Here is a 19,837-nt window from a genome sequence, read left to right as displayed (position 1 = left end):
TCTAAAGACAACACCAACAATGTTCTCTGTGTCCCCCGTGAACTTAAGGGACATTAAACTGATTTACAGTGATTTATTGGGGATATTGTTTACCTTAACTACCTGCCTAGCCCCTTAAAAGACCGCATTATGTTAAAAATTTCAGGTTCACACTTGTTCACCATACACATCCTCACAATGTGAATGTGTATGAAGAGCAATAGTCACACACACACACACACACACACACACACACACACACACACACACACACCTCTTGTGAATGAGACTAAATCACACTTGAATTGGACAGAAAGTCTATCGAAGGTGTAATCTGATGAGATCAGTAGGTGCTAGCAGTCACAGAGGAGGGAAGACTGTGGCAGATGGAAGAGTAGATGCCTGGGAGCAGTCCTTGGAAGATAGACCTCATTTTTGACCCAACCATACGGACTCCTCATATCCAATAATCCATTCCCGCACAGCCATGCCAACTTTATTCCCCTTCATCCACATCTCCGGGGCATTTCTCAAATCGATTCTCACATAAATTCATCCTTTTACTTGAGTAGTTGATCAGCTTGGGCTCACTTTTTGCAGGAATAAGACAGCAAAAATTAATATTAGTCTGCCAGCCCACACAGTGAGCATCATCTCAAGGAGAAGTTTCTTTTTTGTTTTTTTGCTTCTCTCTATTTTTTGTTATAGATGTGGTTGCCCCTGGCTACAATTTATGTCTAGATTCAAGGTTCACTGAATGAATAATGAGTATATTGTATGTTAGGCACACAGAAGTTTCATTCAAGCTAAAAAAAATAAATAAATAAATAAAAACCCTGATGTTGCCGCCAAGGCTTAATTGCTGGCTCTGTCTAGTGGACAGCTTCCCCAGGGCTATATATGCTCACTGGCCTCCAATGTCCTAGATTCTGTGAAGCAATCAGTTTGTGATCAGTGATTAATTCCAAATAAAAACTGAAATGAAAAGACTTTAACACAATTCCTGCATTTTAATCTAGTCTTAAAGGGAAACTGCACATCAAATTGCACAAGGATGGAGACATACACTTTTTCCTATTCAGTAACACACACACACACACACACACACACACACGCACACACACACACACACAAAGCCACAAACTGAAAACACTTGTGTGGAGCTGCTTAAAGTGACAAAAACTAAATTTGAAAACTGGCCTCTTTCTAAAAACTATGACCCAGTTACTCAAAAAAAGTTTGAATGTTGGAGCTTTTTTCTTTTCACTGAACTACACTGTCAACTGCATTACTATGCAAAAGAAGGACTGCATCTCTTGCATGCTGAAAGGCTCACACTTTTGATGTCATCAGTGGCTTCCACCTGCTTTCTTTAGGTGGTTGGCGCCATTATGCTCAAGAGAAGGCAGACCCAGACCCAGAGGCTGGGCAACTCACATCTAAACAAGACCTGGGAGAAGATGTGTGTGTTTGATTTTGGAGGACACTGTGTCTTTAAGGGTCTGTAAAAATAGACTGTATATCAAAGATGGATGACGCCACCTGGACATCAACTATTGATTTTTTTTTCAAGCCTAAGTATTGGTATTTTGTGCCACAAGTATGTAACTTTAAGCCTTAATGTAATTTGAACAGGTCTCTTATTAAATATTGCGACTCAACCCCCTATCCTAAAGATTTTGGTATCTCTAAAGGCAAAGACCAAAATATTTTTTATAGCAAACTGTAAAATAGTCTTTTCTCCCAGATGCACCGATTCACTTTTACTGTATAAAAAGGTGAATAAAACCATTGTGACTTCTGGCATTTGTTAGTGAAAAGATGAAGTTCATCATGAAGCTGATGGATACTGCACGCAAAAAGGAAAGACACTTACCAATCACATGATAAAACGTATCATACGTTATCCTTGTTTTTTAAACCCTTTAAGACCTAACCTAGAACCAAGTCTGCCAGAGCTTATCTTTATATTTTTACATGCTTTAGTGACATTTTTGGGAGTATTTCAAGTTACTATACATCAATACAACCATTATATCCCAAATGTTAATAATATTTATGCATTAAGTCCATAGCAACGACACAAAAAAGCAAAAAAAAAATGCAATAAACTATAAAAGAAAAATTGAAAATGTTTTTTTAACACATATTTCTAGTTAGAGACATTTCAGAGGGATATCCCTCAAAACTGTAAATGCAAAAAAGTTGCACAAAATAGTTTTCAACCACAGGAAATTTATTTTGAGTGTCTTCATAGTTTTATTTTTGAGATACACCCATTTTTATATACTGCAGGAAAAATGAAAATAAATATTGTAATGCAAATTTGCAAAAAACAAACATCATTTGCATCAAAATATACTATTTCCAACAGTGTAATTTGAGTTCTAAGCATCCCAGAAACTATAAGAAAGGCATAAACTCAAACAGGAATTTTAAAAACACCAGCATATCTTTGTAAATGCCATATAAGACAAAAACTACATTTTCCACAAAAATTACGTCACTTCCGGTTTCGGGCAGACATGCGATAGTTCTGTGACAGCTCTGACCTCTATTCCAACGTAGGAAGTGCTATAAACAGCTGATTGGATCGGCAAAGTGTGTTTCTGGAATATAATGTTTGTATTGCTGCAAGTGCTTTTTATGCAATTTTTGTAAAGCCATATGTGGAAGGAAACCGTGACCGGGGACAAGATGAGTGTATAAGATATAAGTACAACTCCTAAGGTTTTATATGCAAAAAAAATTATTGTGCTAGCTTATGGCTTATGAGGTTGCAATTCTACCAGGCTTTAAAAATAGCTGCGCAAAACGGAGGCTGTCCACTCTGACCAGCCATAAAGGGTTACCTGGAACCATGTTTTAAATAATTTTTTCATTGAGATATATTTAGCTTGGCTTCTTTGTACAACAGGAAGCATCACTCCCTCTTGGCCATTAAAAGATTGGAAATTTAAGACACCTGGTGTGTCTTCACTTTTCGGACCTGAAAGCTACTTCCATCTTTAATATACAGCTTCTAAAGAAAGAAACAAAGATAGAAACTGCTGCCCCCAACATCTATCGGAGTAGGATGAGTGGTCTTAACATTTTATCTTAATGGCAGTGTCAAAATGACAAAGGGTCCTTCTTCTGTATCTCTGCAGGTCTATGCTATCCTGGTGAGTCACCCTCCCCAGTCCAATGACCACCTAACCCCGACGCCTGTCTCTTACACGGCAGGCTTCTACCGCATCCCTGTGGTGGGGCTCACCACCCGCATGTCCATCTACTCAGACAAGGTGAGTGATGGATGTGAGAGATGTAAAAGGAGACAGAGAGAAAGAGGGAAACAGGAAAAACAGGAAGAGCGTGAACACAGAGTGGAGGAATAAGAAGCTCCCCTGGGGCATCTTCAGAGGCTTCCTAGATTAAACGTCCCATCAGTGTCCATTAGGGGAGCTGTGATTAAATGGGTTTCCAGCTGAAATTTGAAAGAGCATCATTAATAATGCCTCCGACCTGACTTGTGTTTTTAAGAAGCACAAGCAACCAAAATGAAACTAAAGCAATCACATAAATGCCAAAGACATGAATTGAGTGTTTAAAGTGACACAGTCCATAATCTCCCAAAATAAGGGAAATGAGAGGCATTCAATTCAGAGATTTAGATAGGCCTGGGGGAGATGTGAGGAAGGAAGATCAAGGAAAGGGATTCCATATTGTTGTACATGATATTTATCCATTGTGTTTGCTTTTGTTCACTGCCACAAAACATCTTAAATATGTGGTGCATGATTTGTCTAGAACAGATTGAGCAGCTAAAATGAACAGCATACAAAACCATATCCCAGATCACCAAAAGTATGTGGACACTCAATTAAAGCTATCCAGATGTAGAGACTTGCAGCATCTTCAAATAATCCTGTTTTTGCATTCAAGTCTTTATTTTGATGGCTAAGGCTCTTCACTTTTATTTGTGCCCCTACTTTAAAAAAAAAGTATTTATTTGTTTAAAACTCCTGGTGCAGACTCTGGACTCTCAGCCAGAACATAGTAGTAACTTCAGACTCCACTCAGTCTCAGAGATCCTCTTTTTCCCAAGTGGCTAATTACTTCCTTTATTGATATTCTTCAAAAGAGGAGAATTTTGGGGATGCAGCGCATGTCCACTGCATACTGGATTACTTTTGGGTACACTGTGTATACTTACAGTCTTAGGTTGCAATCAATGAGACCATTGGAAATTTAGCTGTTATGTAGTTCTACATGATACATTTTTTTTTATCTTGTGCACACGGGATAATTATCATGTTGTCAGAATATGATTTAATATTATTTCCACTTGATAACAAACAGATTTTAAAAAACTAATCATGCATCTTTGCTGATCACCTTATTTTCTGCTCAATGCTCCTCAGAGTATCCACCTGTCCTTTCTGCGGACAGTCCCTCCCTACTCTCACCAGGCGCACGTGTGGTTCGACCTAATGCGCGAGTTCAACTGGAACCACATCATCCTGATAGTGAGCGACGACCACGAGGGCCGGGCTGCTCAAAAGAGGCTCGAGACCCTCTTGGAGGAAAGAGAAACAAAGGTGAGATGCTCTGGCTCCCGGCCTCCTAGCCTCCTCCCCCGTCCCCTCGAGTGTATGAGCATGAGCGTGCGAGTGTTTAAGGCTTTTAAACCTCAAAGGTCTTCTATGTATGTGACTGTTTTCCTTTCTGTTGTGTGGCCACATCTCTTTCTCACCATTGTGTAAACATTGGCTAACATTCCTAGAGACATTACCAGCGTTTAATGTGGTCTAATCTTACAAAAGTTTGTATGTTTATTTGCTCATCTTCACTTTGCTTTTCTCCATAGTCCAAATTATCCAGTGTCTTTCCACATTGGGAGCCAAATAGTGGAATTTAACATGGGGCTTTGCAAACCATCACAGATTTAACTGTTTCACTGGAGTCAGGTGTTTCTTTGCAGGCTTTGTTACTGCACACAGAGGGCTTTCCTTTATTGCAACCTGCTACTTCATGTTTGGAAGATAAGAGGATTTATTTTTTTCTTTTTAGCGCTGATGCTTCCATTTTAAGTACTGCTCTGGGCTGTGTATATGGGTCAGTGAAATGCTGATCTTTGAGCCAAAACAGACTTGAGACTGTGATGATGTGTGCCCTTTGGGGCAAAGAGAGTTAGATGGCTAGAAAGATGAAGAAAAAAACAAAACAACTGCATCTATTTCATCCATTTAATAAGATGAAATCACGTTGCGATGCATTTTCTCTTTGTACTCTGCGTTGCTTGTCCCTCTCTGGGGCTCTTTTGCTGTAATTGTGTGGCAGAGTGAAATGAGTCCTGATTCGGAGACTTAATTAAATCAGAAGATGAAGAGACACTGGGTATGACACACACCCGAGGCAATTTTGCAGAAGGCAGCTACGGTTAAAGCAAAGCGGCTTAAATGAAGCGACCGGGATCGGCGTCAGACACCAATCGGAAAAAAAACACTCTCGATTGTGAAACTGCAGCTGCGCACTTTGAACCATAACCAGTGACAGTCAGATGGTGGAGATGTGACTCACATCCTGCACTGGAAAAGATAAATTTGTATATTAAAAGCCTGTGCAAGTGCAAAGTCTTCGTTTGGATCTCAGAATGAACCCATCTGTGCATTCAGCTCATTCAGTCCCATAAAGCTGAGCGAAGTGGCAGCGACTCTCTCTGCTGATGAGAGCCTCTACCGGTAATTATGAATATATTTAGTCCTCACTGCAGTGCCAGTTTGAGAGTTTCTGGGCCCTGAGAAGGATTTGTTTGAGAATCTTTCCAAAAACATGCAGAGATAATTACACTGAAACCAGTGCAGAGCAGCATAAGACAAGTCCTGTATACTGCTAATGACTGTTTTCGCCATATCCAAAGGCTGATGTATGTCTTTCAGCTGTGCCGTAGCACTCAGCTGCTGTCGATAAACCATAAAAAATTAACGAATCCTGCTGTCACACTGGCATCATCCTTCATTACCACGAGCAAATCCTCTATAGTTTGTTTTGAGTCAGTCCAACATACACTCATCTATACACTACTGGGTAATGCCTGTTAATCCATAGCTGAAAATAGCCGTGAACAAATAGTTAATCTGGACTAACATTTTCTCAACACTACAGATTCCAGCTCTTCCACTAAATTACTGCAGCTTTTCTTTCTTAAATGAAGCATTAAATAGGAAGAAATATGCAAGAGGCTTAGAGCCACACGCATGTGGAGAAGTTGGAAAGCTTTAAAAGGCACGCTGATGTAGTTCTGGCTATGCTGAGAAAATATTAAACAACAGAAGCCTTAATATCTTAAAATGCAACATGATTTTCATAAAATGTCACAAAAGAAGAATCACAACTTGGTCCCCAGCTGACAGGACAGTTGGGGTTTTACGCTTGGCAGTGTGACAAAATCCGGGAGTGTAACCTTCATACTCTTAAATGACGAGAAAAGAAATGTCAGAGAGCAGCTGCTCAGCTCACTTTCCCCTCGGCTCTGACATCCCGTGTGTCACTTAACAAAATAATCATGATAAAAAAATCTTTTTCACTACCAAACCAGCTTTTTCTTTATAGATTTGTCTGGATGTCATATCTCCAAATGCTTTAGGTGATGCTGAAGGATTTCATTTTGTCTCAGGTAGACCACGCTCTAATTAAAACTGAGAAATGTTGCTCTTGCTAATCACCTTGTTGTGCTGCATAAACTCAGTGACAGGCAAGATGGAGTATTTTTAGCTCCGTGGTAAGTGTTTAGCGAGGTCACACAGTCACAGGGGGGCTGTCACCACCAGTGAAAAGGCGCTGGACACAGTGGACTTAGCCAGAGAGCAAATGTGGCCAACACAAAGTGAAATATTAATGCCTGGCTGCAGATACAAAAATAGAGTGCTCAGAAAAACTCAGGGGATAAAGACAAAGTCCTTTTTTTCTGGAAGGCTTCAGAGAGGGTTTCTACTTGAATTAGATGCAAAAAATTCTCAGTTTATGATAAATTTCCAACTCGATTTTTGCCTTTATAGTTGATAGGATACAGAGAGAAATGCCACTGCCAGGAGCTGAAGATCAAACACCATTACCGTAAGGTTTCTGGGACACTTTTGTAACATTACTTTGAAATAAATTTAGTGATCTGTCACCACTGATGATAATTCCAGATATTCCAAATATTAGGTAGAAGATCCTTTTGCAAAAATACAATTTATATACACTCACTGGCCACTTTATCACATAGAACCTAACAAAGTGGCCAGTGAATACCACAATTCACCTTGATGCTGATTGTTGCAGGCAGCTCCTTTGAGTTTTTTATAAGGAACAACTTACTAGTAATGGTTTGAACCCCTTTTGTTCTTCAGAACTGCCTAAATTCTTCATGACATAGATTCAACAAGGTGTTGGAAATATGCCCAAATCATTATACCACCACTGTCAGTCTGAGCCTTTGACACAAGGCAGGATGGATCCATGCTTCCATGTTCTTTATGCCAAATTCAGACCCTACCACCTGAATGTAGCAGCAGAAATCGAGACTCCAGACCAGGCAACACATTTGATTCGCTTTCTTGATGCTCGTCTGTATAGCTTGGTTGTAATAAGCGATTGTTTGAGTTACTGTTTCCTTCTTATTAGCTTGAAGCAGTCTGGCCATTCCTCTCTGACCTCAGACATTAAAAAGGCATAAGCCCCCAGAAAACTGCTGCTCACTGGATATTTGCTCTTTGTTAGAAATGGTTGGGCGGTAAAATCTCAGTAGGTCAGCACTTTCTGAAACACTCATTTCTTCCTCGTTCTGATGCTCAGTTTGAACTTCAGTGGGTCATCTTGACCATGTTTAGATGCCTAAATGGAGTTTCTTGATGACTGGCTGGGTAAATATTTGCTGTTGAACAGGTCTATGCAATGAAGTGGCTGGAGAAACATCTATGTGTTGTTTTTATAAAATAGAAACATTCTTTTCCTTTGTTTTTTGTTCTTATTCTCCCATTAGCATCCAACAGTTCTCATATCTATATCATATATGATAATTTTTTTATGGGCTTTTTATTCTTTTGGAACACAACAGCATCCACACAGAGGTGTTTAACATTTGTTTGTTTGTTTGTTTATGTGAATAAAAGATTTACTAGGCAGCATCTGTTGTCAGTTTGCTGAATAGTGCATTGATGCACAGTCAGCCTGAACTTTGCAAACGGGGGAGTGCGGACCAGAGTGCACTGAGGTGTGAGCTCTGAATCCAGGCAGCTGTGAAAGAAACCCTGTGATGCAGAAACACGCAGTTTGCTATTTTACTGCAAAATGGCTTCTAAACTCAGCCTGGACTCCCAAGTGGCTCCTCTCGCAGGATACAGAACAGGACCAGAGTCTGAAATGGTGACACCTCAAGTGTTAGATAGCCTGAATGTAATTAAACGTGCATAGGAATCCCCTATCGGATTGCTCTGTCTCGCTTTCACAACACATTATTTTTGTTAGTACTGTGCTACATGCTTTAGGTGTCAATCAAGCTGAAAATGCCACAAAAACCAAAATGCTGCAGATGGAATGTGAATGTTTTTTGTGAAGATTTATTACTTAATTTGTAGACCAAGAGCTTTCTGGACCTGCCCTACAGCACCACCACTCACACTTTATTAACTCTGATTCAGCTCTGTGGGAAACCTTTGTTTCCTTTGTGCAATAAATTTTGAAAACAAGAGCTTGCTACAAAGTCAGACACTTTTATTGAGTGCTATATTTTTATTTTTCTAACATTCCCAGTTTAGACAGTCACCCTCAAAGACTGCCGAGAATTAGTCTGTATAGTGCCAAGTTGGGACAGAAGTTTTCCGGATTTGCTGGATTTTTACGGGGTAAAAAATGACTGCGTGTTAGCAGTTGATGTTGAATTACTGCTGTTACTGCTTGCAAACTGCAGCCAAGCTTTTAATGATTGTGTCTGAGGATGCTAAGTATAGAACGAGCTTCTGAAGATGATGTTGAATGAGCAGATGGTTTTGTGGAGTAGCAGTTTCTTTTGCAAGTGCGCCATACTGCGAAAAATTTAATGAGCTCTTTGTGTTTTTGTTAAGAGGCCAAAAAAGTGATCACATAGAGCTGATTTTTAAGGCGTGCTGGAAATCTGATCACTCTCCTTGACACTTATGTTTGCCTATGCGGCTGGATTATCACTAATAATTGATGCATCACATGCACAGTACATGTAAATGCTGTATATACTTAATATCTGTTTTTAATAAGAGGACATAATCTCAGCATGATTGCAAGTGGTCATCTCTGATGTTTTTGCAAGCCCCACTGTTAAAGATCCCAATTTGAAGCAGAAAAGTGGAGATTTGTTGGAATGCTTTACTGCCCTCCATTTTCAACTGTTTATAATATTTTTCTGTGTCTGCATATTTTCTCTGTGCACATTACTCATCAGAATAAAAAAAGGAACTATGAAAACCTCGACCAACTGTCCTATGACAACAAGCGAGGACCTAAGGTATATTTGCATGGTCAATGCACGCCGCCCACCAACTTTCCAAACGTAGCAACTAGAAACCAGACCAAACCAGTCACCAGCCGACCCAGAAATGTCCCTCTCTTGGTAGCACGTGTTTTCTTTAATTTTTACTTTGAGACATTTCCCTATGATTTAAATGAAGAATGATTTTGTTGTGAAAAAAAATCTATAATTTTTTAACATAAAAAAAAAATCAGTGGCCAGCGCCTCGCTTTTATCATTTTTCATTTTTTCCTTCAGTAAAGGAATGCATGTACTCAGAACACACACACTCACACACACAAAAAAAGTTTGCAACTCCATTCCTTTGTGGAGAACCGGTAGTGTGGGACAAAACCGTTTCCCAGATGCTACTTCCTCCTGTTCTGTAGCACTTCCCCAGTTTTCAGCAGTTTTTTTGTTGGGGGAAAACGTCCCTCTCACCCCCCTTCACCTGTTTTTAGTTACTGGTTGCATTGACCTTCTTCTTTCCCCCTACCTAACACATGCACGTCCTTCTTTGGAGCCTTGATAACCCTCAGTTTGCATGCGAACAAATGCAAAAGTTTTTTTTCCCTTCAAGCTTTTTTTATTTTTTTAGTTCAGCCGGTTCCCCTGGATCGCTTTCCTTTTTATATCTCTGTCTCTCGTTTTCAAACAAAATCGGCCAAGCTCAAACCAACAAGGTAAAGAGGCAGCATGGTGTCTGAGGTAGGGGAAAGTAGCTGGCTTGACCTTCCTTATGCCCCAATCACAGGCAGAGAAAGTCCTCCAGTTCAGCCAGGAGACTAACTTAACTGCTCTGCTGCTGGAGGCGAAAGAGCTGGAGGCCCGAGTCATCATCCTGTCCGCCAGGTGAGGTGTTATATTTATTTATTTTTTAAATAAATAACATACATATATTTATAGACCTTCTGGAGAGTGCTTCAAAGGTTTCGGCTGCACTAATATGGAAAGTTGTAGAAGTCCTGCAGCTCTATATTGAGCTTTGTATTTACTTGTACTTACATTTCTGCATTTCAGAGGAAAATAATTCAAATGTATTGTATTTTCATAGAAATGTGTCTATGAATAGAATATACACTTAGATTTCTTTTTGATGTAAGTAATCATACACGATTGATAGTGATGGATTCTGACACAGGGCATCAATGTGTCCAAAGCCTGACATCAGTTTTTGTCATTTCACTCAGTATAAGAATAATATAGCTTGAAGTAAATATTGTAAAAGTGAATGCAATATCTAAAATATGAGTGGGTTTTTTCTTTTAAATTAAAATGTGGGTAAAGTCAGCCTTAGGGTTTTTTGTCATCAAGTTACAAATATGTAAAGATCTTGTGTGTTTAGCAACTTTATGATAAACGTGTCTCCCTTATATGAAATTATGTTTTGGGGATTTTAAGAATATAAAGCAGAGGATTCTCTGCAGTACAGAGTTGTGTGTTTTGGGGCCTTTTTTAGCTTTCATAATTGGCTGCCCGGGATGATATGATGATTTCTGAAAAAATCTGGGATACCAGTTTAGCTCACGTGGTTGAACAGGTGACCATGGTTTCAAGTGTGACTCCAGGTCTTTTGCTTTCACCATTTTCCTCTCTAACTCTTCACTATTCTATCAAATAAAGACGTAAATATCCCCCCGAAAATGACAAAAAACTGAAATGATAAACCTTCATCAATAGAAAGCCATTTCTTCAGACTAAATCATAAAATGCTGTGCAGACTAGAGAGCTTCATACTGTTTTCAAGGAAAATGAACTTGCATAAGTGTCCATCCATCCATTTTCTTCCACTTATTCAATTCAGGGTTGTGAGGGAACTGGAGCCTATTGCAGCTGTCATGGAGCATGAAGTGGGGTTCACCCTTCACAGGTTGCCAGTCTGTCGCAGGGCTACAGCTAAATGTATCGTAACAATTTACTATGCGACATGTACACGATTGGAAGACAGTTATTGGCTAGATTAAGGGGGAAATGACCTAAAGATATTTATTACAAACCAGAATTACAAACTTTGTCTAAACCCTTAAAATTTAAAAGCAACAATTACATTTTCTTCGGTTTTGTCCTATAATGACTCACGATGATCTATTTTTAATGAAAAGTTTTTAATTAAAAATCCATGAGTGTCAAAACTTTAAATTATTAATCTTTTATATCATCATGGCTGACTTTGTTTCTAATGCTCGGAAAAGCCGTCAGGTTGGATTTTGTTTAGTATTTTTTGTGATTCATGTCACTGCTCCTGTTTTGGTTACTTGAAAGCCTCGACAGACTCGCATATCAGATCAGCATCATCTGCTGGTTAAAACAATCAATTGTCTTTTATTGATTTAATTTTAACAAATTCCAGTGAGGAGGACGCTGCCGCAGTGTACAGGGCTGCCCGTTTCCTCAACATGACGGGCTCCGGCTACGTGTGGCTGGTGGGCGAGCGTGAGATGTCGGGTAAAGCCCTGAGTGAGGCGCCAGACGGTACGTTCATCCAGCTTAGATCACTGGGAATGCACCAGTTTACCTCGGCTTTACTAAGAGGCCGAGCATAACACACACAGGATTAGAAAGATTAACCATTTATCGATGGGTTTATTACATGATTATTTGTATTACTGCTTGTTTCGTGTTGAGCATTTAAACGTTTAAGCATTCTTTGTTTAAAGGTTTAAATGTGGTGTGTACACTCAGTTTTTATTTTAAATGTGTGTGTATCCTGGCTCATCCAAGGCTAAATTCACTGTGCTAATCTGCCATATTAACATCCTGGTCTCTAATGAATTATAAAGGGAGAGTTTTGCAACAGATAACTGATAGAATGGTAAGCCACAACAGTCTTTTTGTATGTATTCGTGGATATTTTTGCACATGTCTCACAGGTCACGGTATTTTATCACTTTCTGGTCACAAATGTCGACCGTTTCTCCCCCAGGCACTCAAACACAAGCAATCCCCGCAGAGCATTTGTTGTCCTGTCCGTGTCCAGTCTCTTCCACCTGCACTGCAGCTTCTTTTAGGAGCCTGCAAGACTGATGGACCTGGTTGCAATCAGAAAACTTAGCTGAAGTTGGATTGTTGCTTGGTTTAAAAGTAGGCCTGGTGGTATTTTTGTTTAGCGAGAACACAAATAATATGTGTGCCTGTGCTGAGTCCTCAAACTTTTGCCAGAAGGGCTGAAAAATATAAATCCAACTTCAAGGGACTCCTTGCACATGCTGCGAAAAGGTCATCGGTGACAACATCAGAAAAATGATCCACTTATTTCTGCTGTCTTTTATGAGACACTCTTATTGAACTTACCCCTCCCAGTGGATCAGAGCTGGATCAAGCAGCTGATGTCTGACCTTTTTTCAGGATGTTTAAACTGGAGGCCCTATAAGTTTTTTTCCACTTTGCGCATTGCAAAAGGCTCCTGAGAGAGTGTGCCTTGCTCAGGAAGGTGATTATCTTTATGTTGTTGGAATGCTCTCAGGTCTAATCGGCCTCCAGCTCATCAACGGGAAGAATGAGTCTGCCCACATCAATGACGCAGTGGCTGTGGTAGCTCAGTCCATACAGGAGCTATTTGAGAAGGAGAATATCACAGAGCCTCCAAGGGGATGTGTGGGCAACACTAACATTTGGAAAACAGGACCCCTTTTTAAACGGTAAGCTTGGCACAGAAGCTTTGCATGTTTCATGGTTTTAAAATAATCCTTTTTTTAATCTTATACAATATATGGCCCAAATGTTTCGGCTCCTCTACCACTTCCATCTAAAGCAAATTACAACTGATTGGCTTTCCCTTTGTAAACAAAAGGTTTGAACAGCAGGTGGTGGGGCTTTTAGGATACCATACAAACCTATTTAGTTAAAAAAAACTTTTTTTTAAACTAAATAGGTTTTAATCATAAATACTGTGGCTTCTTCATTAGAAATCTTTAATATGAGCAGCTATTATTACAACAGTGTAGACATATGACAGAAAATGTCATATAAAAAATGTCTCAATTAAAAATAATTGGAAAATTAAGATATGTTAGAATTTCCATTATTGTGATAAAGGGCAAAAACATATTAGACATGCTCAGGTTTAATTACTGAAACAGGCCTGCAATATAAATAAGTTGTATGCTGCATTGCAGTCATTTCCCCCCCATTGTTGACAGTTTTAACAGATTCATCAGATTTATCAGGTTTTCCTGAATGTACCATAAACCTTGTATTTGTTATTTCCAAACGAAGCCAGTGAGTTTCAGCTGACCCACTTAGAGCAGCTTCGAGGCAGCATAACAAAATATAAAGCGCTGCTTCCAAACAAATGCAACAGCAAGTATTGTCAGCACTCAGCAACCACAGCTCTGCCTTTCGTTAACAAGAGATGTGGTGAATCAATTTTATTTATTTTTTGCTTCGTGCACTGAATTAAGAGCCCTACACTGAGCAATTTACAATAAAATACACTGTTACACTAACATGAGATGATGCACAATGGCCTTACATGGGCACATTTGCACTGATTCACACAGATAACAGTTTTCATGTGCTTGCCACAGGGTGCTGATGTCATCTAAATATCCCGAGGGTCTCACAGGGCGTGTGGAGTTCAATGACGACGGAGATAGAAAATACGCCCACTACAGTATACTGAACTATCAGAAGTCCAGACTCATCCAAGTTGGCATATACAATGGGACGCAGGTACACAAAGGCACCTACAGTTGTCCATTCCCTGTTTTATACTCACAAACCATGTGTGGATTTTGTCTTGCCCACATACAGAATCATCTGTTTTTTATTTATTGTGGGTGGGTGGGAGTCAGTTTTCTATCTATACCACATACCAGGTAATGTACATCTACTCCGCATATCTGTGAGCCTTTGCATAAAAAAGGCAGTTCAACAAATGCTCTTTTCTATTAGAGGGATATTTCAGATTCTTTTACTCATCATATGATGACAATATTGGTAAATGTAGCACAAATGTCATTCAGAACTCCTGGATGCAATGAGGGCAAGAAGAGAAAGTGGCAAGATTATAAAATCAGTCTTTCTTTTTTTCAATCCTGCTTGCATTGCATGAAATGGGAAATACAACCAATCATGAACCCCAAGTATGCAACAGAAACCGATAAAGAGGAAATATTTCACTCATTTACCATTTTGCAAAGCACACAATAAACTTCCAAGTACATTTTTTAGCGCTGGCTGCTCATTTACTCACCATGAAAATAAAGGTTTTAGTACATTTTATTAAACTTTAGTGAGGAAACTAAACAAACACAGCCCTTGTTTTGGCTCTAAATGTACTCTTCAATCTTCCACTGATCCAGTTCGGGTTCACGGGTGAGCAGGAGCCTACACCAGCTGTCACAGGGCAACAGGCAGGTTACCAGTCTATTGCAGGGCTAACACAGAGAGACAGGCAACCATTCACATTTTTGGCAATATTAGAGTTGTCAATTAACCGAACATGGATGTCTCTGGACTATAGGAAGAAGCCAAGTACCCATAGAGAACAATCTCCATTTAGAAAGGCACTAGGCGGCACATTCAAGCTCAGGACCTTCATGCTGTGAGTCAATGGTGCTAACCACCAAACCACCATCCTGCTCTGGTCCACTAACGATGTATCCATCTGCGAGAGTGCCAGCCTCACTAATATCACCAGAATAGAGCTGTTGTGCAGTTTTAATCAAATCCAAGCCCAATCAGAGTGTACTAAATGTAACAAATTCAGTTTCTGATTCTAATTTTACTGCTTGTTCTTTGAAAATCCCTGCAGTTTGTAGCAAGTAGACTAAGGTGTAGCATGTGACTTACTTCCCATTACCGCTAATCCAACCCTTCTGTAAAATGGAAGCTGTTTTATAAGCCTTGTTTCCATCCCACTCTATTTTAGCTAATGGTGGATATTCAACTCAGCCAGGCAGCCGATAAAGGCTGCAAGGATCAGCTCTTCTAAGCTCTTCAGGCGACAGGTGGAAAAGTAATAATTTCATGAAACCCTGTATCATACAAAAGTCAGAGGTTGATGCAATAAATAAACTGCTGAGCTGTGGTTATGTAAAGCTGACTCATTAGTGATGCTCACCCACAGTGCTGAAGCCTCATCAGCAGCAGGCCTTCTGTCAGCACTCACCTATAATACTGTATATGTGTGTGTGGCATCGCTACAGGTGGTAATGAACAATCAGCGGAAGATTATCTGGCCCGGAGGAGAGACTGAGAAACCACAGGGCTTCCAGATGTCCACTCGACTAAAAGTAAGACACCTTCACTTTGCTGCTGCAATGTGGCACTCATGTCTACACGGATAGACTGCGGACCTGAGCCGAAATACTCGTGTTGGACAGTGTGCTAACATCTCTCTCTTGCAGGGAAGCTAATCTGTGTTCTTAAAGCAGAACTGACATATTTGCTGTGACTTTTATCTCTTCACTTCTGTCTTAGGCCTCGAGAGAAGCTCATCTGTATCCTTGTTTATTATTTTTACTTTCACCTGTCCATCCTTGCACATCTATATGTTTTGGTGATGTGTAATGTATGTTTTTCTCCTAAAGCAGATGCATCTCCAACTCCGTGATAAACAGCTTTCTGTCCCGTCTGTTGTAGATAGTGACAATACACCAGGAGCCATTTGTGTATGTGAAACCCACTCTGCCTGACGGTACTTGCAAGGAGGAAATGACATTAAATGGAGTCTTAATTAAAAAGGTTATCTGCACTGGGCCCAATGAGACCATCCCAGGTAACACATCAGGGACGTTTACATTATCACTGTGCTTCTAGCGCACCCGCCAAACATCCACCGGAGATGCATACATATATATGCAGCAGGTATCTATATATGTATGCATGTAGCCATTCAGACTGAGTGATTGTTGGGATGCTGGCACACACCTGGTCTGTGTGCAATGAGGCTGTGTGAGGTTGTCTGCAGTGTATCAGTGTGTCATGCATTCTGTGCAGTCTACATGCGCCGCCTTTGGATTCAAAAAAGCAAAAACAAAAAGAAACCAACAACAAATGAACCAGTTTCCACCAGGTTGTGCATAACTTCCAAATGTTGCTGTTTTCGTTACAGGACGCCCAATCGTACCCCAGTGTTGTTATGGATTTTGTATTGACCTCCTGATAAAGCTGGCTATGACCATGAACTTCACCTATGAGGTGCATCTGGTGGCTGATGGAAAATTTGGAACTCAGGAGCGGGTGAGTTTCACATTAAGATCCATGGTTGGTGTATTTTGGCTCACAAGAAGAATATATTTTCCATCTGCAGTCATTTAAATCTGGTGGCATGCCTTTATTTTGGGACTTTCCTGTAGTTCCACATGAATGTGTTTAAAAATCACTCAGATCTAAAAAGGAGATCATTAGCTCAAGGCAGCAAAATTATACAAATTTCCAGTTGTCAACTACCGATGAGTAGTTGCCTACCAGTTGCAGAGTGGCCTGCAAGCCACCAAGCACTTCCAAGGTCACCAGGTTCAATATGGTTTTGAGTATTTGTCTTTTTGGATGGCGTTTAATGCTTTTGTTAATCGTTTTTTATGAGTCACACTTACTTCACAGGCTCAGAGAACTTGACTCACATTGTCTGTCCTGTCTTCTAAATAATTCAGAAGACAAAGGGAGTAGAGTGCCATTTAAATTTAATCATGTTTATTCTTGACTCGAGTCCAGCTGTTTTACTGCGATCCAGCCTTCTGCTGCACATCCTTCAGCTTTCCAGCTGCTTTTTTTTCTTATTGATTGCCATCTTTGGATCAGATCACTTATATATGAGTCGTAGCTGTCTTGTTGCCAGATTGTGTTTTTACTGCACCGCTGCCAAATCTGTTCTGTGATCCATGAAAATGGAACACATACAAACTGTACATACCACCACTTGTGTGCTGAAGATTTTTTTTTGTGGTTGTTGTTTTGGCAAGGTTTGTTCATTTTTTATGAACCCCTCCTGGGAAAGAGTTGGGTTTTGTGCAGATAAAATAGGACACATGCCCTGCTAGGATCAGCTATATATAACCTAACCTTGTATTGCTCAAGCAGCACACCGTCATGAGTGCACAGAAACTAGCCTGTGACTTATCTTTGTAACCAGTCCAGTCTTTGGTTTCTCTGTTTACATTCTCAACAGATTGCATTACTTTTCCGGGAATCTGCTAATCATCAACTACAATACTATAGAAATATGTTAACAATGAGCTATCAGCAAATATTATTGTATAATATAAAAAAATGTAAGCTATCTTATTTAATAATAGCGACAATGTTACTATTAAACTGCACTGGCTTATTTAAGATGAAGCTACTACAGGCCTACATGAGGTGCGACTTATGTGTCTATTAATTCTGATGTGCAATAGAAAATGTAATCATTACATTTTTATAACCCAAGGGCATCTTCTTTTGTTCCTGTTAAATGCTTGTACTGTTAAATGACGCTCAATTTTACTTCCATCTAGGAATCTTTTTTTTTCAGTTCAACAAGGAAATAAATTAGTGTGCTAATAACACTTTATAGCCTGAGGACATTTTGAATGGAATCACACCATTTTGAGTCAAATCATGCATCATTTGGAAGAACAGAGCCTCAAAATATACAATAATAAACCATTTGAGAATCACAACAATTATAAATGTATACTACAGTGCATAGCACTTGGTAAAACAGTAGTTTCTTGCCTTTTTCAGGCATCTCTCTGAGCATATGTTTGTTCATTAAGTATGTACTGTAATGCACATTGTTTTTAAAGGCAATAGTCAATCATACAACATATTCCTAAGCTTTTAATAACTGTAGTGAAATGCATTGCTATGAATTGTAAAATTATGCTCTAATATTAAGAAGTCTAAAAATGGCCAACACATTTTATACCAACACAAAAGTCATATTATGTCCTTCATGCCTGTCCGTATTATTTTTGTGACAAAAGAAATTGGTGCAAAGATTTTCAGGTGTCCCTGTGAAAATATTCACCCTTCTAATGGGTCTTTAGCCCCAAAATCTCAAGAGCACAATCCACTGTATATAGGTGACCTGAATTAGAAAGGACATAAAACAGATTTAATCACCTCCTATTACCATTCTAGTATGTTCAGTGCAGATTTCATGTATCATTGCATGTTTATTTTTAGAGCATTAATTCTTATTTGTCACATATTAAACAAGGATGATCTCTTGAAATTGAGTCCTTCCCAAAACGGGAGCGTGAGGCTGTAACATGTCGCAGAAGCCGTAAGAACTGCAAGAAAGCAAAAAGAGAAGAAACTAGATACGCTGAACTGAAAACCTGCAACCTTCTGAAACCTGAAACTCTGTTCTTTAGGCAAAGCAAGAACACGCTGTTCTATATTTTTGACGTTTACTTGGTTTAACCCAAATCCTTAAATCCTGAGGCAAATCTGTGGTCTAGACAACAGCAGGGCTAAAGCTGATTCAGATTCTCAACTTTCTCAACTCCTTCCATTTTGGGACTCCAGGTCAACAACAGTAACAAGAAGGAGTGGAACGGCATGATGGGCGAGCTCCTGGGAGGCCTGGCTGACATGATTGTAGCTCCGCTGACTATAAACAATGAGCGAGCCCAGTACATCGAGTTCTCCAAACCCTTTAAATATCAAGGCCTCACTATCCTCGTTAAAAAGGTAAGCAGGATATTTGGTACTTAGACCTATGACTAGGGGAGATGCATCTATTGCTTACTTGTGCATCTGTTCATTTATGTAAAAATATAATGAAGCAGAGACAGAGATTGTATGGCTTCAAGAGAGATACATTTTAATACAATTTGCTCAGCTGTGGCAGAAAAAGGTAGTAGAGGTGGTTTCAAGATACCATCTATATTATTTGTATACCAGGTTAATGACAACACGACAAAGAACTACGTAGCTGCAATTTAAAGTGGTGGATGGGGATCAAATCACCCCTGACAGTTTGGAAAAATATTGATTTGATCCGTTAACTTTAATTTCCATAGGTTATTAAAATCTCTAAGTGGACAAAGACCTAGAGGGAATATGAGGTGATGCAGTATCAGTTAGCCATTGCCTCTACCATCTTTCTTTGAAAGAAATGAATGCCATCTGGGAAGGATTAGCCATGGATTACACATCTCAAACAAGTGTTAAGATAATGCGTTCTCATTTTCTGTCCTTGCAGATTTTCGCAGACACAGAAATGAGCCTGAAACAGTAAAAAAGACACAACTGTGTTCAGATATAAATAACACTGGTTAAAATGTTAAAGGCATGGAAACAGTCAAACTTATTTTATCTCATTTGCCAGGTTTAAACCTATTTGATGTATGTGAGTGCATAATAACCTGCACTGTTGTGTAAAAGACACCCTTTATTTTTGATCTTGCATTTTGC

At 39.5% G+C, this 19,837-nt stretch overlaps 1 protein-coding gene across 12 annotated transcripts in view; it reads left to right on the top strand.

Moving 5' to 3' along the window:
• grin1a (glutamate receptor, ionotropic, N-methyl D-aspartate 1a) overlaps positions 1-19,837 on the top strand; it is a 35,320-nt gene that overhangs the window by 1,684 nt on the left and 13,799 nt on the right. For 4 of the 12 annotated variants that reach the window (XM_085463233.1, XM_085463230.1, XM_085463228.1 and 1 more), the window contains exons 2-12: positions 3,129-3,263; positions 4,383-4,559; positions 9,422-9,484; positions 10,242-10,339; positions 11,838-11,959; positions 12,951-13,125; positions 14,014-14,158; positions 15,637-15,723; positions 16,073-16,221; positions 16,546-16,672; positions 18,947-19,111. In XM_085463233.1, the coding sequence (XP_085319359.1) occupies positions 3,129-3,263; positions 4,383-4,559; positions 9,422-9,484; positions 10,242-10,339; positions 11,838-11,959; positions 12,951-13,125; positions 14,014-14,158; positions 15,637-15,723; positions 16,073-16,221; positions 16,546-16,672; positions 18,947-19,111 (1,443 nt within the window). Of the gene's footprint in view, positions 1-3,128; positions 3,264-4,382; positions 4,560-9,421; positions 9,485-10,241; positions 10,340-11,837; positions 11,960-12,950; positions 13,126-14,013; positions 14,159-15,636; positions 15,724-16,072; positions 16,222-16,544; positions 16,673-18,946; positions 19,112-19,837 lie in introns of all 12 variants that reach the window. The other 8 variants (XM_085463231.1, XM_085463229.1, XM_085463225.1 and 5 more) reach the window with 3 other exon arrangements.

Source organism: Copadichromis virginalis, linkage group LG7, assembly GCF_057382275.1.
Source record: "Copadichromis virginalis isolate Kocher_CV1m ecotype Utaka linkage group LG7, C_Virginalis_male_GT1.1, whole genome shotgun sequence".
NCBI lineage: Eukaryota > Metazoa > Chordata > Actinopteri > Cichliformes > Cichlidae > Copadichromis > Copadichromis virginalis.
This window is presented reverse-complemented; position numbering and strand designations above follow the sequence as displayed.